We start from the raw sequence: 19,847 nt of genomic DNA on the forward strand, positions 1-19,847 counted from the left end.
TTGAAATATAGTTAATGCAACTGTGGAACTGAATTTTTTTTTTTTTTTTTTTTTTTTTTGCGGTACACGGGCCTCTCACTGTCATGGCCTCTCCGGTTGGGAAGCACAGGCTCCGTACGCGCAGGCTCAGTGGCCATGGCTCACGGGCCCAGCCGCTCCGCGGCACGTGGGATCCTCCCGGACCGGGGAACGAACCCGCGTCCCAGCAGGCGGACTCTCAACCACTGCGCCACCAGGGAAGCCCTGGAGCTGAATTTTAACTTTCATTTAACTTAGTAGATTTAAATTTAAATAGCCGTATGTGCCTAGTGGCTTCCGTATTCAACAGTGCGGTCTGAGGGGAGGATGGTGGTGTTACTAGATGGAAAAAGCTTGAGTCCATGAGTGATTCTGTGTAGCAGGGTTCTCTCCTGTTCTCCGCCCACCTCCCACCCTCCTCTGATTACACTGGGCTGTTACTTGAGCAAGAATTAACACAAAAAAGGTCTAAGTCCCAGAGAGTTTTTAGTTGTTAGAGCAGTTAGCCCATTCTGGCAAGTAAACTTATTTCTTATAAAGCAAAAGAATACTTATTTTCTGCTACAGAAACTTTTCTAGGAATTAGGAATTTCTGGTACAGAGTTTTACCAAAATACCTTTGACATATTGATAAATGAGGAAGCTGTTGGCAAGCATTTGCAATTTCGCATAACATTATTGTTACAGAAATTATTCTGTTTTTACCTCCCACGTATAAAACTGTGGGAATAGTGTGGTTATCAGATCCACTTTCATGGACATATGTATATACTCACATGTTTTCCAGCTATGCACTCTGTAGCAGCCAATACCAGCTCGTACTTTTTCCACAAACTGGTATCTTTGAGGAAAGCAGAAAAGCTTCACTGAACCAGCCAGTAATCAGTTAGCACAAGGAAGAGACAGTGTGATGCACAATTTGTTGATTTGCTCACTGTCATTCCCCAGTAGAGAGTAGCCAGATCCTGCCCTCTGCATTTCTGTTATGTTATATTTACAACATAAATCCTCCATCCTTCTACTCACTTTATACTTTCCAAGGTAAGGGTGGCGGCCTCCAGTTATTAACATGTCTTCTCCTCGTTCCAGAATGCAGCGGACTGCACGACCATGCCTGAAACAGGAAAAAAAAAAAAAAAATCGGGAGAGGTAAACTCTTTTACCTAACAGGTATTATCTAGGGTTTATGTAATGCCTAGTGAGAGCCTGGTGGCATCCACACACACCGCAGAACAGCAAAGTGACTCCCTGAGCCCAGGCTGTGCTGCTCTCAGGCACACACCAGTGACTTCTTCCTTTGGGTCAGGGCACAGTGCCTGGCACTCACTACTTATGCAAGGGGGCTCTCAGGCCCAAGGCTCCGGAGTATTGCTTTGGGGTTATTTCCCACTGTGATAATCACCTCCATGATAGGCAAACAGTCCCAAGGCCACATTATAGATGGTTACAAATGGAGGAACTCAAGTGGTGTCTGACTGCCAAGTATTCCCTGATAGGACAGGTCTGGAATGAAGGTCTTTTTGTGTCATGGGGCAGAGGAACTGACGTACATTAGTTAGCAAAGAAATTAAGCCTTCTAGGTGTGCCTGTTCCAAAGACAATTTCCTATGGTTATATTCTGACACCCTTAAAGGAAAATGGTACTATAAATAAAGGTAAGCATAACAGAAGCAAATTTTCCATTTAAATTAAGGGGAAAAAATATATACACACACACACACAACTTTTGAGATACACATATTTATATCTATCTATATGTATATAAACCTTTTGAGATATGTATAGGTGTAGATATATAGATAGATATAAATGTCTACCTCAAAAGGTTGAACGGACCTATGTAGATATACAGGTGCTAAGGACAAGTAACCCCACCCTTTCAGGATCTGCTTCTGGCTCTCTCCAGGTATTATATATTTTACTGTGGTTTTTACTCTTTTCAGTAATTGATTCTCATTTTTGTTTTTATAGTATGTAGTTTGACAATATAAAATAAAGAAGTTGTAATAAGCTGGCAGCTCGTTTGTACATTTGTATATTATATGTGATTTTAAATAACCTTGACCCAGATTCTTCCTCCTTAACCGCAATACTGAAAATATTCAATGTGACCTCGCTTTATTTTTAGTCTACTTAACAGATTTTCTCCACTTACTTGTTTGCAGCAAACGCGGTGATGGCTGCCATGATGCCAGTTTTCATCACCTTCCCCCCGAAAGCCCCACCAACACGCTTTACATGACACATGACCTTGTTAGCTGGGAGCTTCAAGGTTGAAGCAACTATGTCCTGCGAATGATAACAGTTCTCATTAATCTGACCCATCTGCAGCAAGGGAGTGGGAATAGTCCTTACACATGTTGATTCCTTAATGTTGTACATGATGCACAAATTGTGTGTTTATACTAAATAATGGGATGATTTCCAGTAACCTAAGCATGCATCCATGCTGAGCTCAGCAGTATTTAGCTGTAATGACAGCACCAAAACTATCATTAATATTAAGTAGTCCTTCCAATATCAATGAGATATTTTTGTGATAATAAAATTATTTAAAAAATTTTTTCCCCATGAACTACACCCAAGGTATCCTTTGGGATATGTTTCCTGCAGCAGTGAGATTTCGTGGCCTTCCAAGCCTCTCTCAGACTGGGTCTTTTCCCTGCACACCACTGTCTCCACTGGAGAACGCGCACTCCTCACCCTCCATTCGGATTCAGTTGGCTGGTCGGTCTTCCCTGGATGTAGGCCTTGCTCTTCCTTGCCATCCTAATGTTTGAGGTCATTAAGTCTTTTTTGTTGTTGTTGTTATAAATTTACTTATTTATTTGTTCTTTTATTTTTGATTTTTGGCTGCATTGGGTCATTGTTGCTGCACGCGGGCTTTCTCTAGTTGTGGCGCGTGAGACGCGGGGCTTGCTCTTCGTTGCGGTGCGCGGGCTTCTCGTTGTGGTGGCTTCTCTTGTTGCGGAGCACGGGCTCAGTAGGTGCGCAGGCTCAGTAGTTGTGGCATGCGGGCTCTAGAGCGCAGGCACAGTAGTTGTGGTGCATGGGCTTAGTTGCTCCGTGGCATGTGGGATCTTCCTGGACCAGGGCTTGAAGCCACGTCCACTGCATTGGCAGGTGGATTATTAACCACTGTGCCACCAGGGAAGTCCAGGTCATTAAGTCTTAATAACTCATTTTTATAGGTGGGGAGCCCAAGAGGAATGAAGTGATGGGACCAATGTCACACAGGGAGTGAGAGGCACGACAGGAATGGAATGGAATTCGCCTGATCCTTCTTAGTGTTCCACCTTCTAAGAGGCCTCATTCTCCACATTCCCACATTCCTACTTGCTCTGGTAATGACACTGGCTCCTTGTGACCTACTGAATCAAGACCCCAGTGTTTGTTCCCCTTACTTTCACCCTGATGCTTAAACTAGCCACCCCAGGCACCTCCAGCTTGGGCAGTCTTCGTACTATTCCTCCTGCTTTACATGCATGCTGCCTGGCATATAGGACACAGGCAAAAAGTGTTTGCAGAAGGGACAAGGGAATGAATGAATGAACGAATCAGTGGCATTTGATCATGGTGTGGAACTCCCTGGAAATGGCTTCTCCTCTCACCATCTAGACGAACCTCATTCCCACTGTAAATCCCAGCTTAAGACTTCATCTTCATGAGACTTCCTGGATGATTCCCGGGCTTTACAAACCTCCATTCCCTTAATTCTTCCACCTATGTAAATTCTGACTTTGCTGGTTGCATTCTTCCCAGTACTATTTCTTAATTGCTTCATGTGAGTTAGGTGATGGTAAGTTTTGGAGGGCAGGCCTTCCTTTGTAAAATTTTGGGTTTTTTTTTTCAGTTTTATTGAGCAATAATTGACATACATCACTGTATAAGTTTAAGGTACACAGCATGATGGTTTGATTTACATATATTGATTACCACAATAGGTCTAGTTAACATCCACCATCTCATATAGATTCAATTAAAAGAAAAAAATTTCTCCTTGTGACAAGAACTCTTAGGATCTGTTTCTTAACAACTTTCATATATAATACAGCAGTGTTGACTATAGTCATCATTTCTTTCGTGTTCTTAACAGTGTCAAGAGTATAGAAAAAGAGACCGGCTGATCCCATAACTGATTTTAAAGTTACAGACCCACAAACAGAAGGCCATTACTTTCATAATACTATCTTAAAAGTTTTAAAGTTGTATGGTTATTAATACCCAAATGGATATGGCTATTAGTATTCCAAACGCCTTCAGTTTCTAAAATGTTCTAAATTGTTCTTGGTATATCTTGTTGACAGAAACCACTTAGCCATGTCCCCTCCATAATGGTCCCCACATTACCTGTATGTATTTGGGAAACTGTGTGGACACGTAGACGTCAATTTCTTGATCCTCTCCTTTGGGAACAACAAGCATGCTTTGGGTTTCCATATAAAAATGTTCTTGACCTCCCATGTGTATTTCACCTGTTAGAGGAAAATATTCCAGAATCAAGGAGGCAGTCAGATAGGACAGGTAGCACCCCTCAGGTGTTATCTCATTACAGAGAAATTACGACAGTGCTTCTGCTGGGGCAGTGGGTTACATTTCCATTTTGTTCTTTTATATCTTCTGTTTCTTTGCTGAGATTTTCTATTTTTTTTCATTTGTTCCAAGTGTTTATGTATTCCAAACATAACAATATTTAGCTTTTATTATACCTGCATATTTGAAGTAGAGTTCTGCAGGGGAATGTGTCATGTCTGCCAGCAGGGTAGGTCTTAGAGTGATAGGGAAAGATGTGTGACTTTTCAGAGTCAAAATACTACAGCAAGGAGAATTCCAGTTCCAAGACAAGATGGAGTAGATATATTTCTCCCTGTTCCTTCTTCTATGTACAGCTAACAATTCTGGACATTATATGTAATAAAAGAAACATAAGAAGGTTCTGAAAAGTAGAGGAAAAGGCAAACCAGCTAGGGACTTTGGGACCCAAGGAAAGACACAATGTTGAGTTCAGTGGGTTTTGTTATTGTTTGCTTCATATATCCCAGACTTGGTGCCAGGGAAGCAGAAATCCAGAAACACCAACAGGCAAAGAGAAAAAAAATCCCCAAAGAAAAGCCTACTTTCTCTAGCCAAAGGACCAGGAGAACGGAAGCCTATCAAGACAGAAAACTTTTATGCAATACCTACTCTGCTCTAGCCAAACACTACAGAAAAAACTGAAGACTTATCTCTGTTTGCAAAAGTTGAGTGGGGAGCTTAGACTTCCACCCTTATCAAGCTGTGATGAGGTACCCCAAATCTTCCGCTGGGGTGGTGTTAATGGGGACCCTACGGGGAACCTGGACTTCCATGCTCCACCTGGCAATAACAAGACATCACCCCTCGTTCCTTCCAACACAGGGTCAGAGGAGTTCTGGTAAAATAGATGATTTAAATAAGATCCAAAGTCTTACAACATAATATCCAAAGTGAACCGGGTAAAATCAGAAGTCATTCATCATACCAAGAACTCAACTTGAATGAGAAAAGACAATCAACAGATGCCAACAGCGAGATGACACAGATGTAGGAACTATCTGTCAAGGATTTTAAAGCAGCCATCATAAAAATGCTTTAATTTACATAAACACTTGGGACAAATGAAAAAAAATAGAAAATCTCAGCAAAGAAACAGAAGATATAAAAGAACAAAATGGAAATTTTAGAACTAAGAAATACAACACTCAGAATATAAGGGGCTCAGTGGATGAGCTCAACAACAGAATAGAGAGAACAGTGGGAATCATCAGGGAACAAGAATACAGAACAATAGAAATTGCTCAACCTGAGCAATAGAGAGAATAGACTGAAAAGAAAATGAGTAGAGCCTCAGACACAGTTGTGATTAAGATTAAAGTCTGAACATCTATGTCATTAAAGTCGAGTATTTGAAGATGTAATACGTGAAAATTTCCCAAACTTGGTAAAAGACACCAACTTACAGAAGCTGAGTAAATCCCAAAGAAGATAAACCAAAGAAACTCATGCCAAGACACATCACAGTCAAACTTCTGAAAACTAAAAACAAAGTATGTTGAAAGAAGAGAGAGAAAAACACTGCCTCTCCTATTGGGGAAAAATACTTCAAAAGACAGCAGATTTCTCATCAGAAACCATGGAGGCCAGAAGAACTGGTATAACATATTTCTTCAAGTGCTAAAAGACCTGTCAACTCAGAATTCTATATTCAGTGAAAATATCTTTCAAGGATAAAAAAGAAATTAAAAAGACATTCTCAGATGGGGGCTCCCCTGGTGGCGCAGTGGTTGAGGGTCCGCCTGCCGATGCAGGGGACACAGGTTCGTGCCCTGGTCTGGGAAGATCCCACATGCCGCGGAGCGCCTGGGCCTGTGAGCCATGGCCGCTGAGCCTGCGCGTCCGGAGCCTGTGTTCCACAACGGGAGAGGCCACAACAGTGAGAGGCCCGCGTACCGCAAAAAAAACAAAACAAAAAACCAACTGTATGTTTATGTAAGATAATATCCTTGTTCTTAGAAAATGGACACTGTGGTATTTAGGAGGACAGAGGCATCAAGTCAGTAACTTACTCTCAAATGGCTCAAAAAAAAAAGTGTGTGCGTGCATATGTCTCTCTCTCTCTATATATATATAGAGAGAGAGACAGACAGACAGGCAGAGAGACAGAGACAGAAACAGAGACACACACACACACAGAATGATAAAGCAAGTGTCATGAAATGTCTATTGGGGAATCTGGGTAATTAGGAGTTTCTTTAATGTTTCTGCAACTTTTCTGAAATCTAAAACTATTTCAAAATAAAAAGTTACAAAAATTTTATTGGAAAGTTCAAATCAACTGATTTCCAGGAGGGAAATTTAATTTTCATTACATATATACATAACTAAAGGAAGTCTGCAAGGAAGTGGGGGAAGGAGACAGGGAAGGAAAGAAGAAAGGAAGGAGAAAGCAGAGATGGAGGGGGGAGGGAGAAGTCAGAAAGGATGAAACAGAAAGAAACATGGGCTTTGGAAATCCTGAAAAAAGCTATCAATCCACAGTGCTTCGTGGCTTAGTGGCTGTTGTATGACGGTGCTCCTTAACCACTCTGAGCCTCAGTTTCCAGACCTTCAGGAAAACAGACACCATCTGTATAACAACTGGGCAGGCCGGGGTTGCTTCCCCTCTCATCATTCTTTTCAGATAGTTTTACCTTCAAGAATTTGATCCACCATTTTAAATGCTTCATCAATATTTCCATACTCCAGTTTCCTTTCTTGCTCGAAGAAGGACTTGTGTTGTATAGCTTCCTAGAAAGAGAACAGAAAAGTGAGGCCCCCGGGGCAAGAGACCCAGCCCTACAGCAGTAGCCACATGTGATGCTGCATCGTCTGAGTCTGCGCAGCGCTTCTCTTGCTCTGGAATCGCATGAGCTGAGCTGAGAACCAGGCTGCAGAAAGACTCCCCATGGAGCAAATGCAAATGTCCGCATCAAAAAAAAAAAAGTATGCTCAGAAAACACCTAGCACCAGGTGGTCCCATTACGGAACTAATATTTCCAGGCAGATTATTCTTTTCATTCCACAGCCCATGTTATGCAGCCAGTGTAACAAGGCACAGGGGTTTAGATCTTGGGCTCTGGACCCAGTCAGAGTTGTGTCCATTTTCTCCATTTACCAGCTGTTTGACTGTGGGTCTGTTACTTCACTTCTTTGAGCCTCATCTGTACAATGAAGGTAGAGTTGTGCACATAGCTCCAATAGGGTTGTGGAAAGAATAGAATGAAATGAGGCATGAAAGAGCTTACACGGCATATAATAAGTGCTCTGTCAGTGTTAGCTGAAGACACTCTAGTGATAAGGACATGGTGGCCTTGCCTGCCAGCCCCAAGCTCCTCTGGGGGTATGAGTACAGCATTTGCACCTGGGACCTCCAGCCCTAGAAGAAAGATTCCATTACAAGTCCAGAGTGGGTACCACAAATCCGCTTATATTCTGGCTCCTAATGGCTTCTCCCAGATGCCTACTGAAAGGGGTACAGTAGTAGGTACACATAATCAGGGATGTAGCTATAATAATCCAGGTTGGTTTTCTTACCTATCCTTAGGAATTCATCTTGCTGTAATCCCTGGGTCCTTGGCAAATGTGACATGCCAGCTCCTGCCAGAATTTCTACAATGCATTATTGTCCATCTATGAAATTCCAGCCTGCTGGCGGCTAGGGGTTCTCCTAACTCTGGCTCCCTCTGGCCACCAATCGGTGTCTAGACCTATCAGTATACCTTACGGGATGTTCTATTGTGATCCCGCCATTTCCTCCATTCAAAAAGTGGGTTGGTTTTTTTCTACTACCATGGGGCCAAGGGTCTTTGATAGAGTGTCTGTTGATCGCTTCTATTGCTGATCAGCTGCTGGACCTTGGGTAACTGTGTCTTTCAGTTTCTGCATCAGAATGGGGATAATGGGGAGTTTTTACCTCATAGGATTGTTGTGAGCATTTAGTGAGTTAATGAAGGAAACCTGCTTAGAACAAGGTAAACACACAGAGAACTCTAGGTATTAGCTATGGCCACGTTGTTGACCATGACGATTGATGAGAGATTCTGGTCGGAAGCATAGTTTTCTCACCATGGTCATCAGCCTGACCCCGTGAGCCAAGAGTTTTGATAGCATTTCCCCACTCAAACTATTAAAAATTCAAAACAGCATAAGCTAGGTTAAACAGTAGTGACAGTGCTGGAGATCCATTTGTTTTTATCCTATTTTGATTGATAACACACTTCCTAATGGAATCAATTCATATGATTTTCTTATTAATCTAAGACTCAGATATTCTAGGTTCAAAACAGAAATTAAGTTTTATAAATCCAATTTTTTTTTAAGTTTAATCTTTTTTCCACTTCCCTTGCTGCTTGCTCTTTGAGTAACTTGGAGCTAATTTCCAGAATATTTCTTGGTCAGCAAAGTGATAAAAAGAACTGTAATGTGTAGGGAGCAGGACATACTTCTTTGCTATACAGTTTGATTAAATCTACTTGATCTAGTTGATTAACCCTGGAGAGTTTAACCTCTGATATAAACATATATAAAGGTATAAAGAGGTAGCTCTTTTCCACGATGTCAAAGTTTGGTATTTGATGCTGGGATTCTCTGGCAGACAATTAGAGATGTGCCGGTCCAAGTTGGGGGGGAAGGGGTGGGAAGAGAGTGGTGTCTATCTGCTTATTTGGAATTTTATTTGGCTGGAAAGTGGGATGAGGGGGAAGGGAAGATATTTAGCTACTGGAATTGGGCAAAGAATTACAAACAAGATTTTTGATAAAGTATTACGGACATAATTTCTTACTAAGAAGTAAGCCTAACTCTAAAACAAAATGTTGAGGAAGGAATGTATAAAGTAAGCAAGAAGAGCAGGCAACATATGAATGAAAAGGGTTTAAGAAGGGAACAGAATGTTTGAATTTGAAACTGGCCAGGAAAATTTGGAAAGCATAGTCACTCTTTGACTCCAACTAAACTTTTATGTTTTTGTCTCCTTGACATGATTTTATTTTAATTTCAGAACACTGAGGACATTGTCCAGAAACAAACACTATGTTCCTTGGCATGAAGCAGCATGATAGGAAACATAACCAAGGCCAAGTTCTCCTGGAGACACTAATCTTGGCCAACTTATTTCCTTATTTTCTGCCTCAGAGCATGCTAGTTACCTAGAGCCCAATTTATTTATTATGTTGTGGAGATAATATTGTATTCCGAGATTACCCTGAGTCTGTATGTGCTGAATCTTATCTATTCATGATGCTTTCCCAACTTTCATGCTTTTATTATTTAGTAAATTATAAGAACCAGTGAAATATATGCAGAAGAATACTCATATCATTTCAGGGAGATGAGTCTGAAAACCTTTAGAAATTTCAAAATCCTTTTTAAAAAACAGGATAGGAAATGCAGTTCCCCAATTTGTTTAAGTTGCCAAAATAGCTGTAGGCATCATAGGATCTATTTCTCATACTTACTTAAGATATGCATTAAAGGATCTGAAACTAGTGTCTCCAATATATGCTTCATAGAGCATCTTGTTGGTTCTCACTGTGAAAGAGTCTGGGTGAAGGTGTATATGGAGTCCTAGGGTGTGTCCCCTCTCCTGAACATTGTTGGTTACCCATCCAGCATTCTCTTCACCTGTCCCCTTCCAAATAGTGCTCAGATTTCTGTTTAGGTCTCCATCACTCCCCCATACAGCCCATAAACCGCAAAGAAATCTGACCCCCCCGCCAGCAGTAACCACCAGTTCTTGCCAGTCATGAATCCAGAGAGGGATGTGACCTACTCGTGGGATGTTGGGACAATGGCATCCTTTCTTGCTTATTGGACGTGAACTGGAAGCTCCTGGCTGCCAACCTATCACCACAGGAGATAAAGCCTGTACCATGGGCAGCAAGGAGGAGAGGCAGAAGATCAGCTTTCTTGCTAACACTGATAGAGTTTGAGGCCAACAAAGCCCCTGTTTTTCGGAAGCCACTTTGAGTTGGATTTTCTTTCCTGTTTCTGCAGTCAAAAGCATGTTAAATGATATGCCACTGAAATCTGCTCTTCTGGCGCAACCTTTGAACTCATTACCTCGATGGTCAGGATCAGTGGCTCCGAATCTCGGTAGACAATCTTCACTCGCTGTGCAGCTCGCTTTGCCTGAACCTCGGAATCAGCAATCACGGCACAGACAAGCTCACCCACGCAAAATACCTACAACACAGAAAAGACCTCTGTTCCCAAGGAGGGCAGGCACCGGGGCCTCTCCTTTCGTTCATTCCCCGCCTCCCTGCTATCACAGAGCTAGACACACAGTCAATGACCCCTTCACGTGTGACTTAACCGCAGTGCTGTGGTGAACGAAGGCTTCGGTAGGGAAGCACATTTGTCAGAGTTGGCCTGCTGACCTCGGGCACTGGGAGAGTGCAGGTCTTTGCGCTGCATCATTGGCAGCGGTGGCTGAAGAGGGAAAGGTCTGAGGCTGCCTCATGTACAGCAGAAGAGTCAGTCCCGTGGTTTGACCTGGGGTTGCCACACCACGAGCTGGACCATTCTGAGAAGTGGCCTCTCCTTCATGAACCGGGAGCACAGACCATCTCACCCAGACCATCTCACCCAGAGAGGAAGGAGGGAGAGAGTGATGATGCAGCACTGCTGGTGAGCACATCTCTGCCCTGAACTGTGGTGGAGCACAGGCTTTTCACGGAGAGAAGTGACTACAGGAGCCAAGAGCGAGCCCGGACCATTCTTCGGTTCACCAGCAGGTGGGGTATGTAGGCGGCCTAAGGAGGTCACCCAGGGACCAGGGTAGAAAGCGGATGGGGATAAACAAGGCTAAGGCTCCAGAGAGGTAAAACAGTCAGGACTGGAAGAAGTCATACGACTCTTTGATTCTCTTTCCCACCTTTTACTGAGATCCAAATCAAAACATAATCACTCATTTTTAAGAACGACATTAGATTATTAGGTCTTTTCTACAATGAACATATAGTAGTTTTATCACCAAACAAAAATGGTAGTTAAAGAAAAGTTAAATCCAGCACACACACACAAAAGGGTGTTGGGTACGGGTGGGCGGGGGCAGTGGGGAGACACATGAAACAAAAATGGCAAGTGTTAATAACGGTTGGAGCTGCGTGATGGGCCTAAGGGGATTCATTGTACTAGTCTCTATTTTTGTGTGTGTTTAAAATTTCTGCAATGAAACAATTTTTTAAAGATATAGCGTGCTAAGGACAAATGTTAAAAAAAAGGAATGAAACTAACGGAGGCAATCATTCGCAACAGCTCTGTTCTCCGCTCTCCACAGACGTGGGTCTTGCCCTGTGACCTGGTTCACAGACACGCCCCTGAGATGCTCAGAATCAACGTGCACACACCTCAGGGCCCAGGAGGGCTTTGCGTGGTTAATTAACATTTACGCAAAGGCCATAGCTCTCATTGTCCTCTGCCTTGGGGGAGGTTCAACCTTGACTTCAGACTCTCAGTCACCAAACTTTCATTTTTATCAACTGTGTCTGCTAGTGAGAGCCAGAGGCAGGGACTCTTCCAAATGATAAAGCTTTTTTGGGTAAACACTGAACTGAGAATCTGGAGTTATGCAGGAAACCTTCTGGACACTGCCCTTGCTGCATCTTCCGATAACCTGAGATACAGTAGTCGATGTTTCAATCATCTGAAACGTTCGAATGGCAACAATGCTATCACTGTTCCTCTGCTCATTGACTCTTCTTTGTAGGAAGCAGTGTATGGAATATGCCGATGAATCAGACGTGGACCCTCACTCAAGGCACTTTACTAGGTAGGAGAAATAGGTAAGACATAGACATAAGCTCAATATAAGATAGAAAGTGCAATAAAGGTCCACTTTGCCTTCTCCTGCAGACTTTAAGTTCTGCAAGGGCAAGAACCACAGGGGTCTCGTTCACCTACGGCAGTAGGTGCTCACTTAAAAGATGCCTGTTGAACATATGGCATATGAATGAATGAGAGAGAGTGAGTTCCGAGAGGGAGAGAGAACTCCTGGATTAAAGGGTAAGGAAAGACTCCATGGTGGAGCTACCCCTTGAACTTGGACGTTGGACTGAGACTGGGGCAATGGCAAGGGATTCTCAGGGAAAGTATCAGAAAATAAAAGTCATTATTCTCTTCTCATATATCCTTTCATAAGTATGAAAGCAACACATGATCTTACTACTAGAAAATATAAAACACTCAAGTATCTTTTATATAACTAGTCAACTTCTTTACTTACGTGGAAAATGAATATTTTTGAACTAATTCACTATTAGAATATAGTGATTTATAATAAGCATTCGAAGAATACTGGAATCCTTTATGATGTGCCAAGTTCAATGTTATCTTTTAAGAAAATACGAAGTGTCATAAACTGGGGAAGTTACTTTTAAAACAGAAAGCAAAAATGCAGTACCTCATCTGTCGACAGAAGTTTCTCAGGTACGGTTAAAAGGCGGAAGGAGTTGATGCCATGAAGATGTTCCTCAGTCAGGATGTCCACCACACCTGGCAGGCTGAGAGCTTCTGACAGATCCACAGACCTAGATGAGAACACACAGAACAGGGCTACTCAGGGTGGCCCCGCAGCCTGCAGACCACAGAGAACTTGCTTAATCCGAGAATAAGATACAAGAGAGGGAAGATACATCCAAAACCCTCCAATAGTTCTATGCCAGACAATGGGGGAAAAATTCCTGGGACAATGAAGTTATTATACGGAGGGACAAACTGTGGTGAAGCCTACACTTTGATCCCATTTCACTTCAAATCTAATACATTGGACATTGCCAACAAATAGCTTACCCTCTTCAAACCGTTACTTTTCACTAATGTGACTTGGCCAAAAAAGGCAATCATTTCTGTCTACTGGGTAAAAACCTTATCACTTACACAATCTTAGCGTGAGCTCTTGAGCTTGTAACAAAAGTCAAGAACAGCTCCCGGTCCACTGCAGGCATGTCATCACAGTAGATGGCTTCACCTGTGGCATGCTTAATACCAGACAGATGCATGATGGGATGGCCAACTGGGTCTTCAGGGAGCTGCTTTGGGTCTGCATTCTGTTTAATCAATAATCAACATATCATTTTTATAATCGTATTATGCACATCTCTCATAAGAGGGGAGCTATATCATTTACATCCAAACCAGAACACTTTCGAAAATAAAGACGTCACTATTAATAACACCAGGACAGTAAGCCTATTTCAATAATTCAGTAGGCAAACTGGGATGTAGAGCCATGATGTTGTTCTTATTTTTTTGCCCACTATTTTGATACAGACCACAAACGTCTCTAATGCAAATTCTATTTGTGTAAGTAAATGAATATAAATCTTTCTTCCTGACAATAGAAAATGATGTCCTCTTGCAAATGCTCATGTATTTCTTTAACTTTTATTATCAAAATTATTTTACTGTTGTAGCTAAGCATGGCACATGTACTATTTTGCAGAAAAGCCTGATGACCACGTTTATAGAAAATGAGTGCATGCATTCAACCACAAGAGCTTTTGTTATTTTCTTCTTTGAGCGAGGAAGTCTAAGAAATAATTGGTAAGACTCATAACTCAGACAATCCTGATAAAGAATGAAGACAAAGGAAGCTGCATTTTGAGGAATGATTCACTAATACGACTTTTTCTTAGAGACCCACGGAGTAAAATGTCTTGCCACTGGTATACCTTAAATATGCTTCATTAACCAAAGTCGAAATTAAGAAACATAACATCTCCAGTATTTTAAAATGAGAGAGTTGTTAGCTTTCTTGGTTGGGAGAAGAATTGGAGGTATGAAGAAAGAAGGGTTAAGAGACATGGTATAGACCACGCTCAGAGGCCAGGGGCAAGGCTGAGGCTGCCGAGGGGTCCGGTGATGGGACTGTGGGAGGTGGGAATTCCAGGAAAGTTGCCAGCCAAGCGGCCACTCCCAAAAGGCTCCTCTCAAAGAAGGCAGCTCTGGGGCCTGGAGCTCTGCGGGAGGAGCCGCCTGCGAGGCAGTGCCGAGCTGCCCCGTCCACACCTCGCGGGGTCAGTACTGAATCTGGCACCAGGGCTGAGGCCAGACCCCCTAGGCTTTCTCAGGAAGACCCGGGCAGGAGGAGGGCTGGCCAAGGTAAGGCCCGGAAAAAGCTATGGAGGCTCCCTTTCCCACCCCATCTGCTGCTCCACACCGCTTTTCACGGCGTCACCCTGAGCCTGGGTGAGACACGGGCTCTTTCTTTGAGATGAGGCTCACAGTGCTCCACTACATCACACAGTAGGAGGGAAGACAGAAAAGGCACCAACAGGGCTTCCCTGGTGGCGCAGTGGTTGAGGGTCCGCCTGCCGGTGCAGGGGACGCGGGTTCGTGACCCGGTCCGGGAAGATCCCACATGCCGCGGAGCGGCTGGGCCCGCGAGCCATGGCCGCTGAGCCTGCGCGTCCGGAGCCTGTGCTCCGCAACGGGAGAGGTCACGGCGATGAGAGGCCCGCGTACCGCAAAAAAAAAAAAAAAAAAAAGAAAAGGCACCAACAGAACACATGCTGGTCAGCACCTCTACTGAGAGGAAAAGAAGCCATAGAAGCTGACCTGTTTCCAGCTCAGCATCATGTAAGGCATCTGAGAAATTTTTAAAAAGTAAATACATTTGTATTTGGTTCCCAGAATGTGCAGTTTGAGAAAGCCTACTTGTTACATATTGACAATACATCAGCTGTTTGATTCCATCTAGAGTGGTAGCTCATGTCAATCATAGCTGCAGATTTTCCAGAGTCAGAGCTTCCCTTGGTTCAACGAAAGTGCTCTGAGGCTCTTGCTGCACAGAATGGAAGGGAAAGACCCTAGCTGTCTGGGATCCCACCGATCAACTGTCATGTTTTCTTCTCATGCAGGCGTTTTGCTTTTCTGAACATTTGGATTCCATTTACCAAATACCATGAATGGAGGAAAGCCAGCATGGTTACGATGGGAACTTTACATAAAGGTATCTGTAAAAAGACACCTCCCCAAGCCCCTCTGCTGCTCACGAGATCCGGGAAGAATGGTTGTCAGTCACTGCCAACCTACTTGAGGGACTCAAAAAATAAACCTTCAGCTTGAGATAGATCAGAGCTTCTCTAGGCAGGAACCTGGAGAAACCTCTGATCTGTCAGAGGGAAAGGGAGAGTGGCACATGTAATCCGAAAACGCGTTCAGCATTTTTATTGGTTATTAGAGAAATGAGGAAAAAAACCCTATTGTTTTTATACTATAAATGACAACAAGTAAGATATCAGCCAAACTTTCCCTGACAATTATATGTAGAAAGTAGAGTCATTTCTCAAATGAATTTGGCATAAGACATATGTGTAGGATGCTCTGAACTTATTCCTATTTCATATAAAATATACTGTTTTACAGTAAAATACATACTTACTGATAAACCTTTATTGTTTTAAAGCCCATATTTGCTTCACTTAAATGTAAACTTCAATTCTGTAGTTAGTACAAGACAATGCACCAGAAAAGGAATGTTGGCTAAGTCTCTGTGTTTTGTTTTGTGGTGGTTGTGTTCATCCTGACTTTATAAACTAGAAAGCAGAAGATTATGAAGAAAAATAATTTAGAACTTGGCCTAGGCACCGTTAAATAAAGGTGGACATTAGGCCACAAATGTAGGGGAAGGCGGGAAATGAGAGAAAATTTTCCATGTTGGGGTTCAGGCAATATGAACAGGAATTTGAATCAGCCCCAGTGCACACCAGCCCCATCCTCACGGCCAAGTGCTCTCAGCAGGCTTCTTCTCCCTCTTCTCTGAGAAGCTGAGGTGGTGATCCAAAGAAAAACATGTATCAGGTCCGGTTTGTTTCAGATGGTAGGGACTGATTCCGCTGTGAAATGCCCCCAAAGTGCTGCCCTATAGTGCTGTGTTGAGTTCTCCATTTGAACAACATTTGAATGAAGAATCACCCACATCTTTTTTTTTTTTAATCCAAAGAGATTTTTTCTATCCTGAAGAGCAAAATTCCAGGTAATCCATAAGCTTAGACACTAAGGAAACATATTCATAGGTCTCTACATAGGCTCTGGGAGTTTTCTATGACATAATACTTTTTACTATAAATACTGAAACACATCACTGCTTTGGGAAAAAAGTGTTTTGAAACCTTGCTGTGAGCCCTGCCTGCCAAAAGGTTGAAGATAAATGCCAAAATACATCTTTCATATATATATCTATAAATATAAAATTGATTAATTTAGCTGAAGCTATAAAATTTTTTTTTAAAAAGTCAGTTGTGATGAATCTACTGATGAAAGAGGTTGTATTTGATTACTTGCTTGTGCTTGTTATATGGCTAAAGATACCACGGAGGAAAGAATGTTGTCTCCTCTAACTGGTGATCTCTGTCAAAAGGCTTTTAAGCAAATTAACTGATTTGGGGGAAAAAAAATATTGGTCATGACTGCTGAAGTTCCTCTAGCAATGTGGGTATTTGTGTGTGTGTGTGTGTGTGCCTGTGCGTGTGTGTGTATGTATGAAAACCCAGAGGAAAAACAAAAATAAAACATATATGTGAGAGATACACTACTTCCAAAACTTGATCTTGCAATCTATAATAACAAACTATGTGAAGATTATCACTTTTCTTTGGATGACTTGAAAGCCCATTAATTTGTTGTTGTCCCCGTGGTTGTTGAAGTTTATTCCATGGTCAAGGCAGTGTTAGGGTATTTATAAATGAGCCAAAAAAAAAAAAAAAAAAAATGAGCCAAACGTGGCAGTGGTCGTATTTTACACCGGGGAAGAGGGAAGCTATTTTTGACTTTCAAAATGATCACTTTCAACACTTTCAATGGAGTTTGGCATATTTGAATTTTGAATATATTGAACCTAAAAACTGAAGAGATATATACCAACAGGGAACTGTTTGTTACGACATACTGTAAGCTTTTATAACTAAATTCAACAATAGATCCAATGAACTGAATCTATTTAAAAAGCATCTTTAAAAAGCCTTTTCATGCTCTTGACTTAATAGAACTCTCAAGGTAAAGTTTCTTGATAACAATTTCAAGGAGAAGCACTGAATCTTATCTAGTTTACCAATAGGAGGACTTCAGGCGATACTCTTATGATGTTGTAGCTGAAAATTCTGTTTGAAAGTCATGAGGACTTGTGTTCTAATAGGCAGCTTTCATTAGGAGACCTTGAAATTAGCTCTTAGAACTTACGTTTGATTCAACTCTAAAACTCTAACTCACAGAGAAAACACTTGGAGAATGGGGACTGGGGGAGCAGAGTATCTCCACATCCAAACAAAATAAATCAGCAGCTCTGCCTTTGGTTGTGTTCTGACTTCCACAATGCCAAGGGCAAGAGCATATGGCAAACTAGGCAGCTTGTTCATGTCAGTGGTACAAGGCCACAGAACAAAACACACAGTCCTCAAGTTGAAAACAGACATTTAAAAAAATTACCACTGCTAGCTTTATTTTTAATCACAATACTGCATTGATTTTGAAATTTTAATTAACAGTAAAGAAGGCTGTGGGTTCACCAGAAGGCGAGCTCGGGCTAATACATCTTGACAATCACTGAGAGATAAGTGAAGAAGCTTTAGCCCAGGACCTCTGAATTAAAAAGAAGAAAAAAGCCACTAACCTGGTACTTTAATGTTCTCCAGTGATGTCTGGAATGAAGCTCTTCTAAAGCACTCTCGTTCTTGTCTGTAAGGCTAGGATAGTGAACCGGGTCCTGAAAAGTAGAACCACTGTAGATATTTAAAATATGCCAGAATGGTCTTGGGAGGGAGGCTACCATGGCTCTTAGCAAGCAACTCTACTATGAAGTCTAAATTTGTTAAGTACTTCCCTAATTCAGAATCCTGGAAGTAGAAGCAGGGTTCTCCCTGACCTCCAGGACACACACTCTGGAAGGTCCACACATATGACCACATATTATGAAGAGCCACATGAAAACAGTAGATTACTGACTCCCCATATCTTTATGTTTCTTATGATACTTTCACATGCCTTCCTAAATGATTTGAGGACTTACAAACCAATAAAACAGGAAAGTAGAAGCTAAGTAAATGACTGGAAAGGAAGAGAGTAGTTAAACCAGGAAAAAGTCAGAGCCAAGGTACACCACTGCAAATGAGCATCAAGCTCTGCTTTGTACCACCTGGCCAATCAGGAAGAAGAGAAACTGCGGCGGGCTGCACCTCTGCCACAACCTCACAGCAGTAAGCATTCTGGGGCCCCGGGAGGAACACCTCCTAGAGCTGAGGAAAAGTGGGTCAATTTGGTCCTTAGGCAAGACTTCAAACAGTGCACCTAATGGTTATTTTTTACAATTTAAAAGTTTTAACAGAAAATTAAAGCCAACAAAGGCTATTATTTTTAATAGCAGAGGAATATTAATAGAGGAAATTGAATAGAAGGTAAAAGACTATAAGATGGAAGCTGTAATTTATATCATTTGATTCATCCAATAAATCGTATTAGTTTGCTATTAATTGGAGGAGTGTATAGCTGGCTTTATTACTTTTTCTCTTTTGATTACCGAGTGACAATATGTCACTTATATATGATTTCAAGCTTCTATTCTAAAAACTTTGATACAAGTGTTCTGGTTCTTAGTTCTCATTATACAATGAGAAGATACCGTCAGAAACAATGATAAGAGAGAACTCTGACTCTAATTTAAAGTGATCATACTAGGGCTTCCCCGGTGGTGCAGTGGTTAAGAATCTGCCTGCCAATGCAGGGGGACACGGGTTCGAGCCCTGGTCTGGGCAGATCCCATATGCCGCGGAGCAACTAAGCCCGTGTGCCACAACTACCGAGCCTGTGCTCTAAAGCCCGCAAGCCACAACTACTGAGCCTGCATGCCACAACTACTGAAGCCCACGTGCTGAGAGCCTGTGCTCCGCAACAAGAGAAGCCTCCACAGTGAGAAGCCCACGCACCGCAGCGAAGAGTAGCTCTCACTCACCACAACTAGAGAAAGCCCGCATGCAGCAACGAAGACCCAACACAGCCAAAAATAATTTTATTTAAAAAAAAGTGATCATACTAATTTCTATACCACATGAGGAATGTTCTTGGCTTCTAGTCTAATTTGGTCCGCTGATTGTAGCTTGGGATTAATGAACCAATATGGCTGAAGTTCCCTTTGGGTCTAGCAAATTTATTCCAAAGTTTTTTCAGTTGTATCCTCCCTTGCCAACAGTCTTGTAACTCTAATTGTTTGTCATAAGGGAGGCCAGGTGAAAGAATGCCCAGATGCTTACTACTGTGATTATGACTACCAGTAGACAGTC

The 19,847-nt window shown here is 42.2% G+C and overlaps 1 protein-coding gene across 6 annotated transcripts in view; it reads right to left on the bottom strand.

The window, feature by feature from the left end:
• AOX1 (aldehyde oxidase 1) overlaps nucleotides 1-19,847 on the bottom strand; it is a 70,343-nt gene that overhangs the window by 26,239 nt on the left and 24,257 nt on the right. For all 6 annotated transcript variants that reach the window (XM_073807418.1, XM_019939179.3, XM_073807417.1 and 3 more), the window contains 8 exons: nucleotides 18,185-18,277; nucleotides 13,453-13,622; nucleotides 12,977-13,103; nucleotides 10,636-10,758; nucleotides 7,227-7,323; nucleotides 4,369-4,493; nucleotides 2,174-2,307; nucleotides 1,045-1,132 (listed from right to left, as the gene is read on the bottom strand). In XM_073807418.1, coding sequence (XP_073663519.1) covers nucleotides 1,045-1,132; nucleotides 2,174-2,307; nucleotides 4,369-4,493; nucleotides 7,227-7,323; nucleotides 10,636-10,758; nucleotides 12,977-13,103; nucleotides 13,453-13,622; nucleotides 18,185-18,277 — 957 coding nt within the window. The remainder of the gene's footprint in view (nucleotides 1-1,044; nucleotides 1,133-2,173; nucleotides 2,308-4,368; nucleotides 4,494-7,226; nucleotides 7,324-10,635; nucleotides 10,759-12,976; nucleotides 13,104-13,452; nucleotides 13,623-18,184; nucleotides 18,278-19,847) is intronic.

This window comes from Tursiops truncatus, chromosome 7, assembly GCF_011762595.2.
Source record: "Tursiops truncatus isolate mTurTru1 chromosome 7, mTurTru1.mat.Y, whole genome shotgun sequence".
Classification (NCBI taxonomy): domain Eukaryota; kingdom Metazoa; phylum Chordata; class Mammalia; order Artiodactyla; family Delphinidae; genus Tursiops; species Tursiops truncatus.